The sequence below is a fragment of the Neltuma alba genome, unplaced genomic scaffold, assembly GCF_004799145.2.
Source record: "Neltuma alba isolate B1F8T4 unplaced genomic scaffold, ASM479914v2 tig00010772_pilon, whole genome shotgun sequence".
NCBI classification, from domain to species: domain Eukaryota; kingdom Viridiplantae; phylum Streptophyta; class Magnoliopsida; order Fabales; family Fabaceae; genus Neltuma; species Neltuma alba.
Genome location: NW_021635594.1, coordinates 97,285 through 122,285, shown reverse-complemented (window position 1 = coordinate 122,285; position 25,001 = coordinate 97,285). Strand labels below are relative to the sequence as shown.

The 25,001-nt window shown below is 33.7% G+C and overlaps 2 protein-coding genes across 3 annotated transcripts; both read left to right on the top strand.

The window, feature by feature from the left end:
- The first annotated feature begins 7,698 nt into the window (after positions 1-7,698).
- On the top strand, positions 7,699-24,593 carry LOC114758904 (phosphoglycerate kinase 3, cytosolic). 2 transcript variants are annotated; one of them, XM_028948011.1, is made up of 7 exons: positions 7,699-7,703; positions 21,131-21,333; positions 21,996-22,073; positions 22,193-22,453; positions 22,544-22,861; positions 23,208-23,366; positions 24,028-24,593. In XM_028948011.1, exons 2-7 carry the CDS (start codon positions 21,139-21,141, stop codon positions 24,220-24,222), a joined length of 1,206 nt encoding a protein of 401 aa, XP_028803844.1. In that variant the 5' UTR covers positions 7,699-7,703; positions 21,131-21,138; the 3' UTR covers positions 24,223-24,593. The 2 variants fall into 2 exon arrangements, with proteins under 2 accessions (XP_028803844.1, XP_028803843.1); XM_028948010.1 differs by lacking the exon at positions 7,699-7,703 and adding an exon at positions 20,932-21,033.
- LOC114758903 (phosphoglycerate kinase, chloroplastic) lies at positions 13,975-17,020 on the top strand. The gene is made up of 6 exons (XM_028948009.1): positions 13,975-14,505; positions 15,064-15,141; positions 15,254-15,514; positions 15,657-15,974; positions 16,127-16,285; positions 16,576-17,020. Exons 1-6 carry the CDS (start codon positions 14,068-14,070, stop codon positions 16,786-16,788), a joined length of 1,467 nt encoding a protein of 488 aa, XP_028803842.1. The 5' UTR covers positions 13,975-14,067; the 3' UTR covers positions 16,789-17,020.
- Positions 24,594-25,001: the final 408 nt, after the last annotated feature.

The following is a 25,001-nucleotide window of genomic DNA, read 5'->3' as shown; positions in this document are numbered from 1 at the left end:
ATTACCCTTAATATAATGTTTAATTTGAGAGTTAATATTAACCTTATATATAAGACTTATTTTGTATATTTATCAATTTTTTAAATTAACTCTATTGATATTTTCTCAATAATAATCAAATAAGAGATAAAAGAAGAGAATTAAGAAAGATAATTAGGGTGTTTTACAAAAAAAAATATATCAAATTAATTAATTTAACCAACATCTTTAATGTACTCAAATTAGTTAATTAAATGTTACATTAAGGACCATATGAGTATTTAATTTAAATAAGAATGACTCTTTTTTCCTTAAAATGTTAGTTTTATTTTGTTATAAATATTTTAAGTATTGATTTTGTTTTCAAGATGATTAAACGCGTATTTAATTAGGCAAACAACATGATTATCAATATGTCACATACATGACTTGTTCAGTGTTTAGGATTGTAATGTAGTGCTTTGATAATCTACTGTTGAAGTACTCTCCATCCTAAATATAAAAATTAAATAACTAATTTGTAAAAATTAGAAAATAAAATTACTTAAATTAATTATTTATAAACTAAATTAAGATTTTATATTTATAATAAAGCAAACGTTTGTGATAACTCTTATATATAGGTCGACAAGCATGTACAAGCATCTAACAAAGTTAGATTTGCAAGGAGATTTATTTTTTTCAACTCTATTTTTCTCTTAATGATATGGATTTTCCATTAGTAGTAATAAAGGCTAAGCTTCAAACTTGAAAACTTATTATAATAAAGTGCATTGTTGAATTTTAAATGCTACAATACAAAGTTGATAAATTATGCAACAAAATATTTAAATTAATTTCTTCATAATACATTGGTTATGTTATACAGATCGAATCAGCACAGGCAAATATGGGCTGCTTCTGTGCTAGGAAAGTATCTTAAAGGCAATAACAGAGGATTTACATTATTTCATCTCAAAGTGTTTTTTCCTCTTCTATTTCTTATGTTTATTTATTTCGTCTGTTGCTGCATAGGACATGTTTTTTTTTCATTACTTCTGTTATATATTTTTTTAAAAAAATAAATCTATTTCTATTTAATTTTCACTCCCAAAAATTGTTTTTTAATTTTATTTTCAGTGAATTAAGCGCATAAACATATATTATAAAATTTATGTTTATTAAAATTTGCTTTTTATTAATACTATCCAAACAAGTTTTATCCAAATATAAATTATGTTAATGCTCTAATAACTTTTTATTTTCTTAAACTTCAGCTCATAAACTCTAATTTGAGCAAATGAAATGTTATAAGTCTTAAAATTTAATCACACACTAGATATTTTTTCACATTCTCAGGGTAATAGGGAAATAAATTGTTCAACAACGCGGGACGGTGATTATTCAATGTGTCGGACAAAAACTAAGGTACATACGAGAGAAACTTCCATTAGAATAAGAATAAGAATAAGAATATAATAAAATCACCAAGTACAAGCTTTTTTTTTTTAATTTTCTTTTTGCCAGCACCAAGGACGAGATTGAAGATAAACATTAATGAATCTTGGGGCCAAAACAATTTTTTAAAAAAAAAGGTACTCTTCTGACGAGGTATCGTGTGTTCAACTCAAAATGCATTAATATTTTTTCACCCACATATTTTTGAATTTATCTAAATTTTTAGTTGGGAGGCAGGCTTGATAATGTATTAGTATTACTTCCTTTTCAGTATTAAGTCATAATGATTATTTTATTATTTTTTTATTTTGCTAATTTATATTCTTTTTAAGGTAAAAGATGTCCTATAACTAGATTGACTTTGCCTAGGATAAAGATTAGCAAAAATCATATTTATTTTGACCAAATGATCATTATATCTATTAATTCTGTAATCTATAAATATCAAATACGCACTTGAATTTTTTTTGAAAATATTAAAATGCTTATTGTTATAGATTTAGATTCACTAATTTTATAAATTCAACCAAAAATAAAATCAAATTAAAATGGTCTATGTATAATTATACATATTTGTAATATTTAATAACAATTAATACTATTTTGTCGGTTAAATAAGAATTCAAATATATTATAAATTACATTTCTATGTTTTTTTATAATAAAAAATGTATACCTTAAGTAGGTGACAGAGATTGATCATGCAAGCAAGGTCCAATACCTAATTTCATGCCTCACAAAAACATGTATTTGTGTCCTATTCTTAATTTGAGAATTTTATTAGTAAATAAATTGTAACTATTTCTTATAAGCACTAGAATGAATACATGCTTTTAACTTTTTAAAAGAAATTAATTTTTTCACTTAAAAATGTGAGTGTTCCTATAGCCAATAATAAAATAAATGACTTTGTAAAGGTTATTTTAATTTTTAAGCTTAACAAACTCTCTTGATTATAATTCAATTTTTTTCAAAAAAGAAAAGCATTTTAGAACTTAAATATGGGGTAGATTTATTGGATAGCAGTTATTAGGGGGTGGTTTATGTGTAGCTTTCTTAATATAAGGAACCGGTGAGTGATATGAAAGTGGTATGACCTAATGTTAACTTCACCATTTGAGCTAGACCACTGAACTGCACCTTTAATTAATATTCTTGTCCTATTTGCACTTGTCAAAGTCAACACATACCTACTCATTTTTCTCCCTTTTTAAGTATTTTTAATCACAATGTAATCAATCTAATATGAAAATTTAATTAACTCTATTCATGTTATTTCATCATATTATTATTCAAGCCATACTTATTCTGTCAGCCATATATATATATATATATATATATATATTGTAATTACTTATCTATCAAGTGATAAAAGTTATGTCCCTTTTATACATTTATTTGTTTCATTAAATGCTTCAAATTTATGACACCCTTGTTTTTTTGACCGGCCAAATTTATGACATCCTATTCATAGGAAAGCTAGCAAGTCACATCTCCTATATGATCCTAACTAATGTACTTTTGACAAGACCCAAATTTTTTTATGAGCTCAGTTAAATTTGCCGGTTGTTCTTCTAGAATTAATTAAATCCATTGATTTTGATCTTTGCTTTCTCCAAATATTTGGATTTAAAATTCAGTTTTCTAGCTAGTTAAAGACGTGCAACAATTACCCACACAAAGATCTACCATACATGTATAAAGTTATGGAATCATTAAAGAACAGGAAGGGATTAATGTGGACCTTTTCTTATGGGAAATATTCTATTATGAAATCCTTTCACCCTTTATATGTTTATTAATAAAATCACCCTTTTTTCTTTTATTGATCTTAACCGTTAAAATTTTCCCAAAAATGCAAGTGCAAGACACCTATAAAGACGAAAAAGCATATACATATATATATATATATATATAAAAAAAGAAATTAAGTTAATTGATTACCATATCCTCATTGCATAGCTTTACAGACAAGACAAGCAGCAATAGTAAGATTGAAGTCATGATCCATCCAAGGAAGCTGTCATGCCATGATCTGGTCCTTCACACTTACAAGTTAAACCCCACATGTTTTTGTCTTTAGCTGACTCAGTAACAGTAAAAATACCTCAACAAATATATACATCCCACCAAACCAATTACCAAACAGAATGTTTTCTCTAATTAATCATTCAAGATTTGACTTCAGTTGAAATTCTCATGTTATATCAGCCTATAGGTATTTAGAGTATTCACTACTTTTCCACCACATAAGACCAAGACAGCATATCAGAAAAACCAGTAAATTACCTTTCTTGTTTTGAAAAGCTTTTTAATCACTATGAGCTACATATTAAAGGTCAATTCTTTTAGTAATACTTCTTGTTATGATTTATACTGTGAATACACATATATAAGATAGACAGCTTTTAATTTTAGAAACAGGATTCAAGACATCTCACTCAGCACTAAGAGCAAAAGAAAATAATAAGCTTATACTTAAATGTTCGCTTAGCTTTGCAGCAACTCGTCATGATCTCGATGGATAAGTTAAGTTTAATGTAGAAATCCTGGGTGTTAGTAGTATGCTGCCTGCGTTTGTTAGTTAGCTTCTGTTATAAGTAGTTAGCATTGTTAGAAGTTAGTTAGATAGACTTAGATCTGATGGATAAGTTTCACTTGGTGTAGAGTCTAAGTGCACAGCACTATGTTTGAGCAAGTAAAGAATACTGATTTATATATATTCTTCTTACTCTGCCTTCTTCTACAACATGTCAATTCTTTTTTTTCTCTATGGCTATCTGACTAAGTTAGATTCGAGCATTGTCGTGTCTAATTAGGAGTAGCTCTCCCAAAAGCGAGCAACATATGCTTCTACATATTTGACATTGAAAAGCCTTCTATATGTTCACTATGTTCTGTGGTAATTGATGATCACTCCACATTGTACAAAAATGGATGTTTTTGGTGTTACTTCTCATAGTGGAAGCGCTTTTAATTTGCTTCAACGTGAATAATGAGTTTCCTTGTTCTATCTCATATGAGAACTTTCATGGTTGAAGCTTATATTGAACCTGCCAAGTTGCAGGTATCAAAGTATGTATATATTAATAGTTGTTGGTCGTCTTCTTTTTCTCTGTAATATTATGTACTAATATTTCATTTTAATACTATTGATCATTTTACCAAAAACAAATATCAAAGTATGCTTTTAAAGGTTGGTTTTGCCTTCCACCTGGTTCAAGCACCATAATGAAATAAAGATGAAGAAAGAAAATAAATTTAGTGGTTTGGAGACGCATTAGCCGAGAGTTAGATTGATGAGCATGATGATTTCTTCCTCATTTTATTATCCATCAACATCATACAATTCACTCCTTTGATATATTGAAATACTCTCTATATTACCCCTCGTCTTTGGGTTCAGATGGCAAAGGGGTCGGACATTTTCACAACATGGAGGGGGTTCAATGCTAGAGTTAGTTGAGGCACTAGGGGAGGCATGTTCACAGCTTAGTGAAACTAAGGGATTCCTACCAATTGGGTCAGATAAAAAAAGGCTTGCTTGTCATGCTTCCGTACTCGTAGGGACAAGCCCCAGTAGATCATGAGTTAGTTTCCCTACCCTTGGATCATAGGTAAGCCCGACCCCCTTCCTAAAATTTTTCCTTTGTTTCACTGAAAAAAATACTCTTTGTGTTTGCATCATCACCATCTTTAGATAAATTATTTTGAATGATAGTACTATAAACAACGCATAGTAGTATAGTAGCACTTGATACACTAGCAACTCCCATGAAATGGGTCCAATGTCCAGTTGTGAAATTCTTGAAAAAAAGATGATGAATTAAAATAAAGTTGCTACACTAAAAACTAGGTGTAAAAAGACCATCCAAACTAACTCAGTGGATAAATTAGAAATACAAAAACAAAATAGCATTTGGACTAGAAAAGGTTATTGCATTATGGTAAGGACATAATTGAACAAATCGAGCAATTTCAAATTGACGTAACATGAAACTAATTAATCCGAAAAGCATCGTATAGATTAATAAAGTAAAATGACCAAGTTCGACCGACTATTTTATTCTAATTATTTTATATGCACTAGTCTATCAAACTTGGTCGAATGCTTGTTCTCGTTTAGCATATGTAAGTCGTAATACATTTCATCATTTCATCGATGTGGGGCAAACTTTTTAAGTTAGTTGATGATTGATGCCTAATAAAACACTTGCTTTTTATTGAGTATAAACATTAATTCTTGTATTAACATCTACAATGGAAATATAATGGATTAGATACTTTCACAATGCTTTGTGTTAGTCAACCTTATCAACTTGAAGAAGATATACATGTGGGAACAGAAATGTTGTCCTAGATGTAAAAGAGAAAAAATGTTTGTGCAGGTTCTTATTGCCCCAACCCTCAACATTTTGACAAAAACATGTGTATGTTTTTTTTAAGCTATTGACTTCTTGGTTGTTGCTACTTAAGCAGAAAAATTAGTTCTAATATCGTAGTATTGAACCTTCAATATGGCAAAATACTTAAAAAGGCCATGATGAATCATTTAATTATCAGTTTGCACCTTTGCCTTCTAAATTGAAGTTCTAATTCCCTCTACTTTTTAGCTACTCCTATGACCTTTATACTTGCTTTCTCAAAATAATGTGCAGATTTATCTTATAATCAGATGAGTCATTGTTGCAAAAATAACTCAAAATGAATACCTCATACATTCCCCCAAAAAAAGAGTGGTGTTATTTGTAATTTGTGAGTTATACAATTTTGTTTCTACTGCATGCCAATGATACAATTAATTAAGGATCATTAATAACTTGTAAAAAATAGATTCGTCATGTAATTTGAATTTTGAAAAACTAAAAGAATAAATGATACTAAGACGACATTTTTCACGGAAGAGCAAAATGACCAAGTTCGACCGACTATTTTATTCTATATATATCTTCTACCAGTCTATCAAACTTGGTCGAATGCTTGGCTTTATTTGGCATATATAAGTCCTGACACATTTAGTTATCTATCGATGTGGGACAAACTTTTTAAGTTAACTAACGCCTATCGTCTGTTAAAACACTTACTTTTTATTAAGCTTTAATATTACTTTTTTTAATTGTCATTTACAATAGAAATACAATATTAGATTAAATATTTTGCATGTATCAAGAGAAATGAAGGATCCCATGAGATTAATCTTGAGGTTTTATCCAATACCAAAACTTTAAGCTGGATGATGCTTTAAATGGCATATATGATTACTTTTCTTTCTTCTATTGAAGCAAAGTAGATTTTTGCCCCTGAATTATAGCCCAGAAATAGAAACAAACAAAAGAGAATACATAACAAGATACTTTCTAATCATGTAAGCTGGTGAAAGAACGACAAACAGAGATACAATCAAGAAAGAAATATAGCCATCAATATAAGCAATGTGGTCTGCACTATAACATATACTCCATCTGCTAAACCAGTCCGGCTTCTTTGAAGATTTTTCTATGCAAATCATTTAACAGATTCAACTAGAAGCTTGTTTTCATCTCTTTTGACCAATCAATAAAAGCTTGTTTCTAAAATTTGAGAGCTAATATGGGGCTAATATGGGAGAACAAAATGGCCAAGTTCAATGGTTTTTAAGAAGAAATAACATAAGCACGTATTCTTGTATTTGGTTTCTTTTTCTTTTTTGGTATCAAACCACTAACTATCTGGAAGTCGCAGTGGATTTTGACTAATCTAGATTGAGCTGGAAAGTATTACAAAATCATCAAAACTCTTACAAAAAGTATATAATGCAGCTACATGCCCAAGACTCAAGCTCGTATGAAATGTTTCATACCGTTTTTAGGTAACAACTAGAGTCACCTTTCCTACACGATGCGCGGGAAGCTTATTCTTTGAAATGAGAAGAGACATTCCTTGCAAGGATACGAGAGGACTTGCATCTAGGAAAAATGGCTATATACTCCTCCGGTCCTTAATATAAGACCCAATTATTGAGTTGGTTTTGGTCCTAAATATAAGACCCATTTCTCATATTTATCAGTTTTCTCTAAATTACCCCTATAAATACTCCCTCAACCATAATCAAGTAAAAGAGGAAGAGGGGGTATTAAGAAAAATGATTATGGTGTTTTAGGAAAAATATGTCACATTTTTTATAATTAACTAATTTACCTAACTTCCTTAATCTAATCAAATTAGTTAAATGGGTCTTATATTAAGGACCGGAGGAGTATTATATTATTACATAATACCAATGATTGTGGTGAGAGTTGAAGAATTGAGTCATAATACTTGAAAAAACAATGTCAGTAGTCCCACAATGCCAATACTCCCTCCTGATCTTTTTTTTTTTTTTTATGCTACAAATAATCAAATTACATAGGTTAAGAAGACGGTTAAAATTTGATAAAGGCAATAAATATAAAATGTACTTTTTCCAAATATACTATTATTTACAAAGAGGGTGAGTGAAAAAGAGAGAGAATGAGTGATAAAATATACGAGAGAAAATGTGTGCAAAATAACTAATGCAGAGATATATAATTAATAAGGAATAAAAGTTTTAAAAAAAGCATATTAAAATTTTAGACACCACCAAAGTGTAACTCATTAAAAAAAAATTGTAACTTTTGGTAGTCCTTAGGAGGGGTGTTCATGAGGTCTAATAACCTAGTGTGCTTGCTTGAACCAAAAAATACCAAGTTTAGCTCAAAATAAGCAGCCTGAAGAAAAAGTAAGTATTTTTGGGTCGGGCTAATTACAAGTAAGACTAGGGCATGGGCATGGCATATAGCTCTGTCCATTTGGCCCTGCCTGAAATATATATGATTATTTATATTATAATATATATATTTTTGCCAGAATTATATAGTGCAATATTAATATATTATATTTTAATACCCAAAATGAACATTACTCTCTTGTGATACTAAACACTCTACATTTTTAAAGTGTTAGTTTTTTTTAAGATATACCACTGTTTTTAACTTTTTTTGAATTACCTTGCTATGTACGATAGTTGTCTCTTAACTTTTTCAGGTTGATATTAATTCATATATCATGAAATTATACTAATTATACTAATTTGAATGTGATATACACATCACTATAAATTATAGAAAAACTGATAAAAAAAGAAGTTGAAAATAATTAAATATCAAATAAGGAATGTCAACAAAAATTTGTTGACATTTGCAAATTTAGTGTTGTCAATATTAAATAAAGTGTTGTTACCAAACTTGATTTGAGATTTAGTAATTTTCAACTTCTTTTTTTACCATTTTTTCTAAATTATATTAAACCATAAGTTAATAATATAATTGAACTGTTAATATGGCTTGTATTTTTCTTTTATGTTTCTTCATTTTCTTAATTTTGTGGAGATTGATGCAAATCATTTGCACGTTAATGTTTTAATTACAATTTTTTATTGTCTTGTTTTTAATAAATTATGAATGTTGTTTAATTCTTAAAGGACGGTTATTTTTTCAAGACATATGGTCATATTTAAAATTTTAAGACTCAAGCTGTAAATTTGGACAAAGAAAGCCCTCCTTGCTCAACCTGGATTATTTTAACCTAAAATAACTAGGACTTTTATCAGATAGGATTGGATGATGGGCTACATTTTACAGTTTGCTCAGCCTTTGAGCTGGGTACCAGGCAGAGATCCGTGAGGAGTAAGAGAACATGAGAATATCTAGTTAAGATAGAACAAAACACCTATTTTGTTTTCTCCGTGAAATGGATCGCTTCAATTTATCCTTTAGCCACCTCCCCCGCGTCTGTGGGCTAACAAGAGGACCAGAGCCCAGATTTATTCGTTAGTCTGAAAATTAAAAAAAGGGCCCAAACACCCAAAGTCCCAATTGGCCAATATTGGATTCCAGTACATCTGATGACCACACATATAATTCCTCAAACTGCTAAGCCGCCTCCTCGCCGTCGCTTCTTCCGCCGTTGTGCGAGAGTGGTTGGCGCTGGCGAACATCACTTCGTCTTCCTCCTCCTCCCCCCTCAGTCTCTTCACCAGGACCTCCGAATCAACCTCTACAGTCACCTTCCGGTAGGGGTGGAAACAGGCCAGGCGGCCTGTCAGGGGCCTATGGCCTGGCCTGGCCTGTTTCCCAAAAAAAATAGGTTCAGACCTGTTTGAAAGCCTGTTTAGTTAAACAGGCCAGGTTTAGGCTTTTTAAAAAGCCTGTTAGGCTGGCCTGGGCTTGTCAGAAATTTATAATCATAATATATGAAAAAGTTAATTAATGCTATTATTGTTAATGTACTCTTTTAATTTATTTTTTAATTTTAATATATAGTTAATAGCTTAATCTTTTCTTAGATTTTGAAGTTTAGATGACAAGTGAAGATAAAAATATAATTTAAAATAATAATATTAATAAATAATGTGATTTTTAAATCTTAAAAATATAAAGAAAATAGGAAAGAAAAATTTTGTTCCAAGAATGATAAATTAACTAACTTACGTATTATGTTAATTTAAGTATGATACCCTCTTTATTCATTATAAAATTAGTATTTTTTTTCCTCTTTATTTATTTGTCTTAATTTTAATTTTTTGTGTGTACTTAAACGTAGTCTTATTTCAAATTTTAACATATAATTACAATTAGTTTCCAATAATATTCTTATAAATTATAATTAAGATTTAAAATAGTACTTATGATACTAAAATTTAAATAAAAGACAAGACTAAAAATTAAATTATTATGTACGTTTTTTTATCTTAGCTTTTTTAAAAAAGTTAATTATTATAATTTGAATTTTTTAAAAATACAGGCCTTTTAACAGGTTTCAGACCAGGCCAGGTCTTTATACAGGCCAGGCTCAGGCTGAAAAGTAAGCCTGTAACAGGCCACAGGCCAGGCTCAGGCCAATAGGCTCCAAAACAGGCCTGGCCTGTTAAGAGCAAAGCCTGGCCTAGCCTGGCCTGTTTCCACCCTTACCTTCCGGCAACCACCATGCAAGTTCCTTCGCATCCCAACTCTCCGCCTCTAACGCCGCACCCCCACATCCGGAATCTGGACTTTCCTTTGCATAATCCCAAATTGTCCTCACAACGGCCGGCGTGTTCTCATCTAAAGCACCGGCGTTGAAGGTTGTAATATTCCTCTGCTTCCAGAATGACCAGCATCCTACCCTCAAGACTATTCTCCTAGGTATGCTTTCATTCCTTTTTGTGTGTGTGTATATTTGAGCTCTAGTTCTCGTGTATATATAAATTCATTTGCGAATTTGACTACGCTTTTATCGGTTAATCAATTCAAGTTCAATTGTTTTTTTTTATTGGGATCTATGAAAACTTAAATGTTTTTGGGATACATTCAAACGCTAAATGTTTCAACTTTCAATAATGTCCGCATCGAGTTTTCTCAGAATTAGGGAAAAAAAAAAAAAGGTGTGGATCAAGCTTGCCCACTGTGCCTCCCTCTTACGCAGAGCTAGAGGCCGCTCTGCATCGCATGCATCAGCCTCAGCAAGTACTTGAGCCCATGTAAATCTGAGCATAGCCCATGCCCGACGGAACTCGAATGACCAGCTCTGTGATGAAGACAAGTGAACCCATTAACACGGCCAACGATCCACGCAGCTAATTTATCAGGATTGATTTCGATATTATATGGTCTTTGTATGGTAAATAAGTTTCCGATGTGGTACTTTGTATCATGATCGTCTTGATATTTGTTTATTGGAATGAATGGGAACTGGAGGGAGTTGTGAGCTTGTCATATTGATAAAGCCTGGCAAGTTGAAAATGACAAAGAAGCGCAAAGTACTAATCCATTTTATAAAATTATGTTATTGTCATGAACTACACGACAATTACGATGTGTTTCCGGACAATAACTTGTAGTTCATATCAACCAATCAAATAGGACCGTACCGTTACATCTAGCCTCAATGCTTTATGAAAAAAACTAGAAGTAGGTAATGAAGGTAGTGTTGATGTTGCTTAATCAACAAATTATATATGATTTGCTCATTCCTCTACATAATTAAACTTGTATTCGTCTAATGTTTTAAGGCGCAGAACAGTATCACATGGCTAAAGTAGAAAGTTTGACTTCATATACGTTTTTAAGTTGTAAGAAAGTATTGTATCTCTTCAATTATCCCATCTTCAAAATGTTCAACACTATTATAATAATTATTGCCTCAAGCAAGGTAACACATTATTTTCTTGATTCTTAGCTTCATCGTGTAAATGAGACCATCTTCACAAATACACACCACTGAACACTGTCGTTAAACCTTGTAATTGCCTTTGTTCTCATGCAATGTTCAAATAAGATAAGGACTAAATTTACATCCACTTTAATTTATTCTCGTATATCTAGAGGCTGCTAATTTTTCTCCCAAAAATTGAATGCTGATTCATTTTTATCTTTTGATCTTATCAAACTTTATCAGGGATTCTTGTAAGAAGGATAGCAGTAGCTTATTCAAATGGAAGCCCTTAAGAGAAAGATGTGTGAGATTAGATATTGATGGATCGATTCTAATTAATGGGGAAGGTGATTGTGGGGGAATCACGAAGGATTATAAAGAAGATGGGATCATGGGTTTTTGTTGTAAGTTGGGAGTTTATTTGCCAGCCATTTCACAACTTCTTGGAATCATAAAGGGGCTTGAGATCTGCTGGTACAAAGGTTTTGCGTTTTGTAGAGGTATATCGTGATTGTGTTGAAGCCATAAACATCGTCACAAGGGACTTACAGAAATCATCCTTTTGAAGATATGTTTGGGAAGTTATTAACAGAGAGAGCGGCAAATGCCTGTAAATTATGTATATAGGGCCAATGTTGATGGTAACTCTGTAGCCAACATTACTCATGATTTGGATACCATTTTTTATATATTTAATTACCTTGATCTTGTTGTAGTTAGATGTAGGATGATGATAGGATTTTAGAAAATTCTTCGTCTGTTTTGTAACTCATTTTTATCCGATGAAGTTTCTCAGTTTATGTTCCAAAAAAGATCAGCTAGCTCAAATGAATAATCTTCAGTGCTTGTATTATTGAGAAGCCTGCTAAAGCATCAAATGAAAATTCACATTGAGGGTCTAAAATAAAATACTAGAAGGTCTTGAAGATCATGCCATCTGAGAACAACGAATCAGATTATTTTCAAACGCCAATTTCAGATTTATGGTGAGCCAGAGAAGAAACCAATTATGAGAGAGAATAAACGAGGATAGAAGAAATAAAAGCGGTCGTCTGGCTTTAGTTTGATCGATTTATTAATGTTTTCAAAGGGAATAACGCAAACGCCCAAGATCCCAAGTATTTTTCCCATAGCCTGTATAGTAGGGGCGTGGGACGTCATATTTTTGATTCACTGGACAAGGAAAAGGAGAAAATGGAGTATTCATGAACGTAACACGGGATGTCAAGAATTATAGGCTCCCTTCTCAACTTGGTAATAATCAGAAGCAGGCAAAAAAGGAAAAATGCAGAAGTGGAAGGAAAAAGATAGCGGGGACCTCCTACTGCCCTTTCATCATCCAGAGCGGGAGACCTCAGTACGAGGCCTTTATGCACCAAGGTCACCACCTTGAGGAGCCCATAAATCTGGTTGCCCGATGAACTCAAACTCCGAATTCAAAGGCAGATCATTTAACCTTACTGAGATCCGCATTGCTGGTCTAGTGGTTGACTCTTTCTATTATAAATGTTATAGAGTATGAAAAACCAAGCGGTGTGGGACTTCAGTCCATCAGAATAAAGTTTAAGCTTATCTCCTTAACTTCCTCATCTATGTCTCTCAGGTTAGACAACAATATAAATAATACTCTTTCGGTCCTAAATATAAATCTTATTTATATTTAGGATCGGAGGGAGTATTTAGATCTCTTATTACTGCTCTCAAAATCAGAATAAAGATCACAAATGCCTTATATATAATGCATATTCTGTTCCATTTTATTTTTTCAATTTTTCACAATGATAGAAGATTCAAATTCTCAAAATATTCTCCAGATTATTATAACCTTATTAAAAATAATTTCTTCAATTTTCATGTAATACTATTTATTTACTATATTTTATTTTAACTATAATTTTTGAGATGCAAGGGATGGTGTGATCAAATTCCATCTTGATCAACTTTACCCCAAATTATCATAGTTGTTGATCCTAGAGTTTTGGCTGAGTCGGCATTTAAAAGAAACTCACAGATATAAAAGTCATTTGACAATATTTGTAAATCCCACTTTGGTACCTATATTTGGATTGGCATTTATCATACTAAGGGTAATGATAGGGTTTCGAATTTTTGATGGTATTTTATTCAAAATTTCCTTAATTTATATGTACATTATTAAAATGGGGTGGAAAAAGAGAACAAAGCAGGCTTAGTAGAGAGAAAGTGAAGCGAAACACGGGCTTGATAACCTGTGAAAGAATGGAACGTCATGAACCTCTCCTCAGCGATAAGAGTAATCTTGGAAATCCCAAATACACCCAATCGTTCCCTTGTGTTCTACGTCCACATCTTCTTCCTATTCCTTTCTTCCCTTTCGCTTCTTCTCTGTCTGTCCTTTGTACACTGTTTTTCCCATCCACATAAGCCTCCTCCTTCTCTCTCCTCTCTCCGAGTCTCTCCACAAGACCACAAGCTTCACCAATGGCCTCAGCTAACGCTCTATCTACCCTCTCTCTCCTCCCATCCACCAATTCATCAACCTCCAGCTCCTCCACCGTTCGCTCATCACTTCACATCTCACCCTCTTCCTCCTCCTCCTTGCGCCTCCGCGCCGGCAATCTTCGCCGCCTCGGATTCTCCGCTGCCGACCCACTGTTTGCTTTCCATGTGGCTTCAAGAGTTCGATCAATGGGTGCATCTGGGAAGGGAGTGAGAGGGGTGGTGTCGATGGCGAAGAAGAGTGTTGGTGATTTGACTGAGGCTGACTTGAAGGGTAAGAAGGTGTTTGTGAGGGCTGATTTGAATGTGCCTTTGGACGACAATCAGAACATCACTGATGACACCAGGATTCGCGCTGCGATTCCCACGATCAAGCATTTGATTCAGAAGGGAGCTAAAGTCCTTCTTTCCAGCCATCTGGTATGCATTTAATGGGAATTTAGTAGACTGTTTAATCACTTTTTGTGTCTCTAATTTTTTCCCGAATGCGTTTCTCTGAATTTTGCAGTGCTCCGGCACCCGAAACCCTTCTCTTTAAGAACCCTTTCAGATTTTTCTTTTGCTTAAGTGTGTAGTTGTACTAGTGTAAATCAAAGCGTAAACTAGTGGATAGATACTGAAAGGACCAAAGAAAGACAATGTTATTGTCTGGAAGTCACAAAGTTGCTGTTCCTAGTCTTGGATGATGTGATAATACTAAAACTGCTCATTTCCACCTGTGATGAACCCAAGCCTTTTCAGTTGACATAAGAACTTTATTATATTGTTGATGACATTGGTAGTAGACCTGGGGATATAAAAGTTAAATTATTTAGATTAAATGGTTTTTTAATATTGGTGTGCGCTTATTACTTTAGTGTGTTGATCTGCAGAATCACTGCTGCTTTTTTTGTCCCCCCTCCCCTGTTTATTTTCTTGGCAATCTGTGGTTTCAACGTGTAACTTAAATCATTGTGATCTTTTGGAATGAAATTTCAGGGACGTCCAAAAGGTGTCACTCCCAAGTTCAGCTTGGCGCCTCTTGTTCCCCGTCTCTCAGAACTCCTTGGCATTCAGGTATGCTCATGTCCTATGGAGAAGCTGAGAAGGGACAAGGAAGAGATCAATTTCTAAATATTGTATTCTTAGTTGATTTCTGAAATATTTTTTTGGTCCTTTCCTATTACAGGTTGTCAAGGCTGATGACTGTATTGGCCCTGAGGTAGAAAAGTTAGTGGCCTCCCTTCCTGAAGGAGGCGTTCTTCTGCTAGAAAATGTGAGGTTCTACAAGGAGGAAGAGAAAAATGAGCCAGAATTTGCAAAGAAACTTGCCTCTTTGGCTGATCTTTATGTTAATGATGCATTTGGTACTGCACATAGAGCACATGCATCAACCGAGGGGGTCACTAAATACTTGAAGCCTTCTGTTGCTGGTTTCCTTTTGCAAAAGGTGGGTTTTTCTCTCTCTTCTTCTAGAATTCAAGTCAAAAAGTATCAATAAAGATCAGCCAAAAAAAAAAAAATATGAATGAGGATTATCATGTGTGGGTTTGATATGAAGCCGAACCTTATTGTATCTTGTCATGTTTCAGGAACTGGACTACCTTGTTGGGGCAGTATCAAGCCCCAAAAGGCCATTTGCTGCCATTGTGGGTGGTTCAAAGGTCTCATCCAAAATTGGAGTTATTGAATCGCTTTTAGAAAAATGTGACATACTGCTTCTTGGTGGAGGTATGATCTTCACATTTTACAAGGCACAGGGTCTCTCAGTCGGTGCATCCCTTGTAGAGGAAGATAAATTGGATCTTGCTACGTCACTCCTCGCCAAAGCGAAGGCAAAGGGTGTGAATCTCTTGTTACCCAGTGATGTGGTGATTGCAGACAAATTTGCTCCTGATGCAAACAGCAAGGTTTGTTTTCTAAGCTCACTAATATAGATGCTATTTTCCTCAGTCCTATAGGCGATCATTGCCATCATTAGTTACAGACGTTTGTCGTCTACTATCAAAATCTTCTGATCCAAAGCTTTTGGATAATCATTTCCATTCTTGTATCATTGCAGATTGTGCCAGCATCTGCTATCCCTGATGGCTGGATGGGATTGGATATTGGACCAGACTCGATTAAATCATTCAACGAAGCTTTGGACACTACCAAAACCATCATATGGAATGGTCCCATGGGAGTGTTTGAGTTTGACAAGTTTGCTGTTGGCACAGAGGTATGCAAGGATACTTGCACAAGGAGTTCAGTTTATACTCTAATGCTTTTGTCTGCTTGCTGTCAAATTTACATACATGTTCTAAAATCTAAGAGTTCAGATGCAACCTGGTTCAATGTCAGTCATTGTCCCCACTCAACTTCGTAGAATAGAGTTTCAGGAAGATGTCTGCCCTAAAACCCACTTCGTGTGTTATAAGCATGGCACTTAATCTTCCTAAAGTGAAGATTCAGATTGCAACTGCAGTTACTGCAATATCTCATTATTTTATTTGGTGCCCCATCTTACAGGCCATTGCTAAGAAGCTAGCAGACCTCAGTGGAAAGGGAGTGACAACCATCATTGGAGGAGGAGATTCTGTTGCAGCCGTTGAGAAAGTTGGAGTTGCCAGCGTGATGAGCCACATTTCTACTGGTGGAGGTGCCAGTTTGGAGTTGTTGGAAGGCAAAGAGCTTCCTGGTGTCCTAGCTCTTGATGAAGCCGGCACACCAGTTGCTGCGTAAGACAATTTTCAGTTTCGAAAGTTTTCCCAACCCATCTTCATGTCATTGTTCTTACAGAGGCTTGTAATAGAGCATTATATTGTAGGATCCTGCCCGGTTGCCTTGTGTAAATTGTATAATGTTATGCTTCTTGAGTTCTTTGCTTCCAGCACAAGTTGCGTTAATTTAACTGTAACCCAGGCGGAGAGCCATAGAAGATTCAAATAAATTGATGAGTTGCCTACCTCAAGTTTCTTGCATCTAGTTTTCATTCCATGTCACTCTGAATATTAAGCAACTGTTGCTTGGATTTTGATTCGAATCTAGCATGAGGCCGGACAAGTGTGATTGACTGCTTTCCGAGATAGATAGATGGATACAATCTCTTGAAAATATACAAACTTAAGCAATTGTTGATAAATATATAGCCATGTGAAGACATTTTTCAGCGAGATTTCCATTACATCTAATATGATCATGTCTCTCTATTTATGACTGACCAAATTTGTCTTACATCGGGAAGACCATGTTTATCCAATGTTGCATGGGACTCTATTCGAGTTATCATGCTGAGAGTCAGTGGAAAGTGCAGTTTCTTGTATATTTATATAATTCGAAAGAAATAAAGGAACATATCAAAAGGTGAAGGTAAATATTGTATTTTATTTTGTAAATGCAGGATTGTATGATGATAGAAGAATCAATCAAATTAAATTATTAAAAGCCAATGCTACGTGTGAGAATCCAGTGTTGGAGGAGAAAAAAATCTGATCGAATACTTGAAGAGATGGGAGCCACTATCTCTCTCAGCCACACAAAAACTCACAATCCCTGTCATAGATATAAACCTTTCATGTGTCTGTGATTTGATTTTACCCCTTCCATGCTTCTAAGCCACAAAACTGCGTCCCCAGCTGTGTCCAAATACAAAAACCAAGATCTGTGGTCCAGCTGGTGCACAGGATGGCAAGTTTGCTCCCTCTCCATCATTTGTGTGCCCTCCTTTTCTCTTCTTCTTTTGAATTACAAAAGCAGATAGACAGATTATAAGCGGTATTGAATTTTCAACCTCCCACTTGTAGGAGAGTATAGATGTTTTACAATGCAAATGTAATTTAAGCATTATTTAATAAAAATGTTAGCATCTTTTTAACTTGATGTTTTTTATTTTTCGGCGAAAGACTTGACATTGTGTTATTCACTTCTACCAATGAACATAGCTTATTTGCATTGTGTTCAGGCGCTCCAAGTTGTAGTTCTGCCAGGATCATCGTTTCTTCGTCAAAAATTTGCTTCTCCAACCAACAACTTAGGTAAATTTCGGATTAATTTTTTTAACCAAAAACTGATTAAGTAATTTAAATATTCTATAATCACAAAAAAAACAGGATTTAATATTTTTTAAGAAAATAAATATAGAGGGGATAAATATGATCTATATATTGGCAAAAAGGAATTTGTTGGATACATAATCATGGGCTTTTTTTTTTTTTTCAAGCATATCACTCTGTTCCTAGCATGTACTCCCACTACGTAGTTGCAAAAATTCAATTTAATTGCAAAACTTCATAATTTAATTTGAAATAATTTATTGTACTTTAAAAGAATCTACTCAAAAAGTGCAGTCAAACTTAGTCATAATTAAAATATATGTCTTTGTGAAGAGTGAACTTAAAAAAAAAATTGAAGATTTGAAATGGCATCCAAATAAAGAAAAAATTTGAGTATAATAATCACATCGACGTGTTTTCCTTGGAACCCGAATAAAGTGAGCCACTAGCAAAAACCTAATCCCCTGGCTGTTTGATTTCCTTTGACTTTTGTAAATATTTTTTTAATGGAAAAGTGTGTGTGTGTGTGTGTATAAAACAAATTTATTTATTAAAAATCAGATAACTTATGAATAACATTAATTTGAATTTTTGAGACTCCAGGATTTTTTTTTGTATTTTCTATTATTTATAGCTATTATTTTTGACATAAGGCAGCAATCATGCGGTTTATTATTATTTTTTCTACATTATATATAGCTCTCTGAATTCTAAGTTATGTGCAGATAATGTTATTAACTCTTAGTGAGTGAAAAAATGCCACCCAAAATAAAATCTCATCGACTCTTAATACCTGAAAATAAATTCTTTCACCTATAAACGAGATATATTTTATAATATTTATTTTTTTAATTTATTTTTCATCTCATTCTTATTCTAGAACATTCACAAATTGAAAAATATTTTTTTTGGCCAAAAAACACATTGAAAAAAAATTCAAAGCCATCCATTATGTGAGTTTCTTTCCTATTTTAATACTATTGAAAGTTTGAAACAGGTCTCATACCCGTTACGAATATTCTTTGTAATATGACTAATATCCTCTTTTTCCATCATCTGCGGGTCCCATTCGATCCGGTTTAATTTATTGTTTCTTTGTGGATTCTTATTTCTCTAACAAGCCTACTAACAAAAATTAATCCAACTAATAAAAAAGTGAACTGAAAATAATGAAATTATAAGGTCAAATCTTAATACCAATGTGATTATTTTATTAATAAATTTTCTATAAATATTTCTATAAACATTTTGAATTGATCTACTTCACCTTTTCTTTTATTTTAGAAAAACTCATTCGCGCGGGCATGCATGATGAGATCATATGGATAGTTGGACTTTAGCTGCTTCTTCTTCTTCTTCTTTCTGCCAGCTTTTTTAAGTTGAAAATCTTTTGAGGAGGTATTTGGAATACTTTTTGAAAAATGATTTTATGGGTTCCAGATAAATATGTGATGAGAATTTCTCAACTTACATAAAAGTATCTTTTTTAAGCAACCATGAGGGTTACCAAACACCATGTTCAAAAATAGTTATAACCATGTTTCATGTAAATCGAGATAAAACTTCTTTTACATGCTTATTTTATATTTTGTAAATTATAGTTGAAAAGCTATTTAGAAGTTATTTCAAACAGATATAGATAGGTAAAACACTCATATATTTTATATAATATTTAAAATTTTCAATTAAATAAAAATCTAAGGAGAATCACTATGCGATCCCAAAAAAAATTAAATTACTAAAAACCTCATAACAAGTGAATAACAAGTTTCAATGTTTTTGAAATAATAATAAGACACATGACGCTTGTTTGTCGTTAAAAATTTGTAGGGTTATTATACTCTTTTTGGGAACCTCAATAATTCCTCTTCATAATCTTAATAATATTTTTATCTTTTAAAATTTTGACTTGATTTTGATTTTGGTTCTTAAAATCTTGTTTCAAGAACAAAAAAATCTTTAGGCGAATCAAAATAAAGTAAGTTTCCGAATAAAAACTAGCCTTAATTTCAAAGACCAAAATAAAAAGAGTAGTTTGGTTATTTTGAATTACAACAAATTATAAAAAGATTCATCAAAAACACATAATAAAAAGATAACTGACCTCATTATATAAAAGCAACGTAAAATTATAATAACAAATATTCTAATAATTTTTCAATGGAAACCAACATTCTTATTGAATCGAAATGGAATAAAATTTGATAGAATTGCACATGAGGGCTTAATCTTGCTTCTGCTTCAAATTGTGCCTGTGTCTGTGTACATTCAGATTAATATAACTTCTTACAATTTTTATAAATACACTAATTTCTTTTTATTTTTTTATTTTTAATGTTGTCTAGCACTTTTATCACGCCAAAGTGTTATTTGAATAGAAAATTCACTAGATAGTGTTTATATACACTTTTTCTTTAAGTTATTTAACAAGGACATAATGAATATTTATTTTATTCTAATAACTCGAAGAAAAAAATAATTATACATTTGGTAATTTATCGATTGAGATACTAATTTTTATTATTACAAAGTACTGATGGATAATTGGAAACTATGACATGCATGTAATAAAAAAATAAGATAATTTTCAAAGTAATTGTTAATTCCTTTTGATTTCAAAAAATAATAAAAAAATTTCATCGTTAAATTCTATTCCCCCTCAATACCAGGGAAACTTTTTGGCTTCAGTTTGGTCCCCTGATTTGTTTGCGCCCACCGAGTTGAGTTGGTGCGCTCTGGAATCGGCTCGTGGTTCGCGAACGTTGAAGAGTCACTCACGTGTCTGGCTCAGCTCTCCTCCTTTTCGCACCCTTCACGCTAATTACGCTTTGTCTTCTGTCTATAAATATTCTGGAACTTTCCCTAACCTTCTTGTTTTTGCTTGATCTCTCACTCTGAAAACTTCACTTCTTCATTTCTGTTCTGCATTTGTTCCGTAAGTTTCTCTATTCTAAATCTGATATTTAGGGACAGGTTTTGTGTTTTTTTTTTTAATCTCTGATCGGTATGGCTTTTGGGTTTTCGATTTGAAGGTATTTCAATGGCGACCAAGAGGAGCGTGAGCACCTTGAAGGAGGCTGATTTGAAGGGCAAGAAGGTATTTGTGAGAGTGGATCTGAACGTGCCTCTGGATGATAACTCCAACATCACCGATGACACCAGAGTTCGTGCTGCTGTGCCCACTATTAAGTACTTGATGGGTTATGGCGCCAAGGTCATCCTTTCCAGTCACCTGGTATGCTTCGACATTCATCAGTTTTTTCGTCAGATTCTTAGATTGTTGTGGGTATCTATGCCTGTGATTCTTTCTTTTGATGTATAAAGATTTTGATTTATATTTCCGCTTATGTGCTATCACTATTTTCGATCATTTTTTCTAATTCGACTTCTGTTTCGGTGGTTGCGATCCCCATGATATTTTTCTGCTTGTAGTGATTCATATGAGATTGCTTTCTTGTATCGCTTGATGAATCCTCAGCCCGTTTTCCCTTTAATCTCTCAGCAGTACTTGATCTATATAATCTGAGATCTACGAGTGCATAGAGAACTTGATAGTGTGTTTTGTGGTAATTGTCATCGTTCTAGTAAGTGTCAACTGAATGCAGGGTTGAGGGTGCAACATGCATGAGCTTTTGCAATATTGGGTTTGGACTGAAAGTAAAACACGAGAAAATGGCCATGTTAAATTCTTATTTACATTAGTATCTATGCCATGTAGGCTTACGTGATCTCTATTCTATTCTATTTCTTGCCTTTTTTTAATATTTCTTAATTATTAATGTGATATTAACCGCCAACTATTTTTACTTCCACGAATATGGTATACGGTGATCTCCCTGAATTGCTGCTTCATTTGTAACTCGTGAAATGATTTTGCCATGCAAATTCTGTATCCAGGGACGTCCCAAGGGTGTGACACCTAAATACAGTTTGAAGCCTCTTGTACCTAGGCTTTCTGAACTGCTCGGAGTTGAGGTGTGCCTTCTTCACCGCTCCATTAGTTTTTGGATTTTCTTTCTTTTCTATAAATATAGTAGTAATCTTATTATCCGGGCATCCTTTATAATGATCCTGTCCGTTTCTCTTTGTAATAGGTTAAAATGGCAAATGACTGCATTGGGGAGGAAGTGGAAAAATTGGCTGCTCAACTTCCAGAAGGTGGTGTCTTGCTTCTTGAGAATGTAAGGTTCTACAAGGAGGAAGAGAAGAATGATCCTGAGTTTGCAAAGAAGTTAGCTTCTCTTGCTGATCTCTATGTAAACGATGCATTTGGCACTGCCCACAGAGCTCATGCATCTACAGAAGGAGTTGCTAAATACTTGAAGCCCTCTGTTGCTGGATTTCTTATGCAGAAGGTATGTAAATGTTATGCAGTGACTATTAATAGCATCATCTGCTGGGCAAGTTATGGTTGAATTGATTTGTAACGTATTTAATTATTTCAGGAACTTGATTATCTAGTTGGAGCTGTGGCCAACCCCAAGAAGCCATTTGCAGCTATCGTGGGTGGGTCAAAGGTGTCTACCAAGATTACTGTTATTGAATCCTTGTTGGAGAAGGTTCAAATTCTCTTGCTCGGTGGAGGAATGATCTTCACATTTTACAAGGCCCAGGGTCATTCAGTTGGATCATCTCTTGTGGAGGAAGAACAGCTTCATCTTGCAACTTCACTTCTTGAAAAGGCCAAGGCTAAAGGTGTCTCTCTATTGCTTCCAACTGATGTGGTCGTAGCTGACAAGTTTGCTGCTGATGCTAACAGCAAGGTACTTGTGCTTTTATCCAACCGCAACCATGTCCTTGCACGCTTGCAAAACACTACATTTATAAACTTTATGTATGAACTGACACTATATTTGTACAATCATCTGCACCGCTTTGATAGCTACATTGTCTGAAGTAATGAAATTATGGATGAATCTTCTGTTTTGAAACACAATGATAATGGGAGTTGGTGTCTTGTAAATCATTCTTGGAAACCTTAGCAAGACACCGCCTTTAGGAACTCTTCAACTGCATTGTCAGCTTCTTTTTGGAATTTGTATTATCTAAATTATCTAAATTTGGTCAAAGTGGTGCTTAAATACCGAAGTTTTGTTTGTATGCATGCAGGTTGTCCCAGCATCAGGCATCCCAGATGGATGGATGGGATTGGATATTGGACCTGATTCTATCAAAACATTTAGTGAGACTCTGGATAAGACGCAGACCATCATCTGGAATGGACCTATGGGTGTTTTTGAGTTTGAGAAGTTTGCAAAAGGAACAGAGGTATGGATACTGCACATTTAGGGTATGGTTTGGGGGGGGGGGGGGTTCATTGAAACTTCTATCGTGTTTGAGTTATTGATAAAGAAGGGGAGGAGAACAATGAACAATTTTCAGTGAAAACATTCCAAAATACTCCACAGTCCATCTTTTTATACTTCCCCCCGGTTTGAGGGACATTTTGAAATCTCTCCACGCAAGGGGAAGGAAAGTTATCACCCAGTCATCCATTCCTTTATTTCTCTTTCATTTTCTTTGGATTTCTTCCTTCCCCTGTCGTCCTAACTTCTAAAAACTTATTCCAGGGTCAACTATATTTTTTATATTGGACACCTCACTCTGCAACGTTCATTCCCACATCTTGTTTTACTGATTCAGTTGAATTTCATTTAAGCCTAGCTACTGACCTTAACATTGCTTTACATACTTTCACTCTATTTTTTCCGTGTTTGTGAACTTGATTCCTTCAAAACTTGCTTGTCTGGTCACCTGTACATCACGAGGAACATTTGAGACAAACTCTAAAGTTTGCTAGGTTGATATTTTAATATTTGATATTTGGCGGACCAAACTAGATGGGCCAAGCCAACAATAAACTAGGAAGTCAGGCTGCTTGAAATAAGGTCAAATAAACAAGCACTGAAGGCTATTCTCTTCTGCGCAGGCCGTAGCCAAGAAATTGGCTGAGCTGACTGGCAAGGGTGTAACAACCATCATCGGAGGAGGCGACTCAGTTGCGGCGGTAGAGAAGGCCGGTCTGGCTGACAAGATGAGCCACATTTCCACTGGTGGTGGTGCAAGCTTAGAACTTCTTGAGGGGAAATCACTCCCCGGAGTGCTTGCCCTCGATGACGCTTGAGCAAAAAGGAGTGTGATTTGACCAGCTCTCGGTGTATTTTGTGCTGTATTATGGTTGGTGTTTCAACCAACAATGGAGGTAGTTGCTCTTGTAGAGGCAAATACAGGATAGGCCTCAGAATAAAGAGGTTTTGCGAGGTCCTTGGTGATGCATTGCTCTCAGTTCAATTTTTCCCAGGGCGTAATGTTAATGTTCAAAGCTTCTGTTTGTTTAATTAGTCTGCGTTCTTCTGGCATCAGCCAGCAGGCAACGAAAAGTTTTCTCCAGTTACTATGTATTTTATATTCCCAGTTAATCTGGTCTTGAATATTATATCATAACTTAAAATAATTCAAGTCTTCATAAACTGCGTGAATGAAAATATAGAATCATCAACTGGTATTTATAATACGAGTTGATTATTAGTATGATGATAAAATTTATGGTGGGATGTATTATTTAAAAATCATGGAAATGGCAACTCAATTTTGAATGGGCTAATTTTGATAAAGTAATTAGAAATTTTGTGGATATATTTTTTTGTCGCCATGAAATAATGCGATGTTAGAAACAATTTTACTCATAATTTTTTTTTTTTTTTTTTTGCATTTTTGGTTTGAATGTCATCTTGATCATGTGTTTTGGTGCATTAAATGGGAAAAAAAAACGAAGGGTAAAATGGTAACAAAAATCATGGGTTTCATTTTGGGCAATCCTGGAGACTAAATGCAGGGTACTTTTTTTTTTTTTTTTAATAACCTTACTCGTCGCGTTATAAAGACTAGTCTAAGGACTAGTCT

What these genes read in the sequence shown, in the direction of transcription:
- LOC114758904 (XM_028948011.1), top strand. Translation starts at nt 21,139, where the DNA reads ATGGCGACCAAGAGGAGCGTGAGCACCTTGAAGGAGGCTGATTTGAAG. An exon ending in TCATCCTTTCCAGTCACCTG is followed by an intron (nt 21,334 to 21,995) that starts GTATGCTTCGAC and finishes TTCTGTATCCAG; the next exon opens with GGACGTCCCAAGGGTGTGAC. An exon ending in CTGCTGATGCTAACAGCAAG is followed by an intron (nt 22,862 to 23,207) that starts GTACTTGTGCTT and finishes GTATGCATGCAG; the next exon opens with GTTGTCCCAGCATCAGGCAT.
- LOC114758903 (XM_028948009.1), top strand. Translation starts at nt 14,068, where the DNA reads ATGGCCTCAGCTAACGCTCTATCTACCCTCTCTCTCCTCCCATCCACC. An exon ending in TCCTTCTTTCCAGCCATCTG is followed by an intron (nt 14,506 to 15,063) that starts GTATGCATTTAA and finishes ATGAAATTTCAG; the next exon opens with GGACGTCCAAAAGGTGTCAC. An exon ending in CAGAACTCCTTGGCATTCAG is followed by an intron (nt 15,142 to 15,253) that starts GTATGCTCATGT and finishes TTCCTATTACAG; the next exon opens with GTTGTCAAGGCTGATGACTG.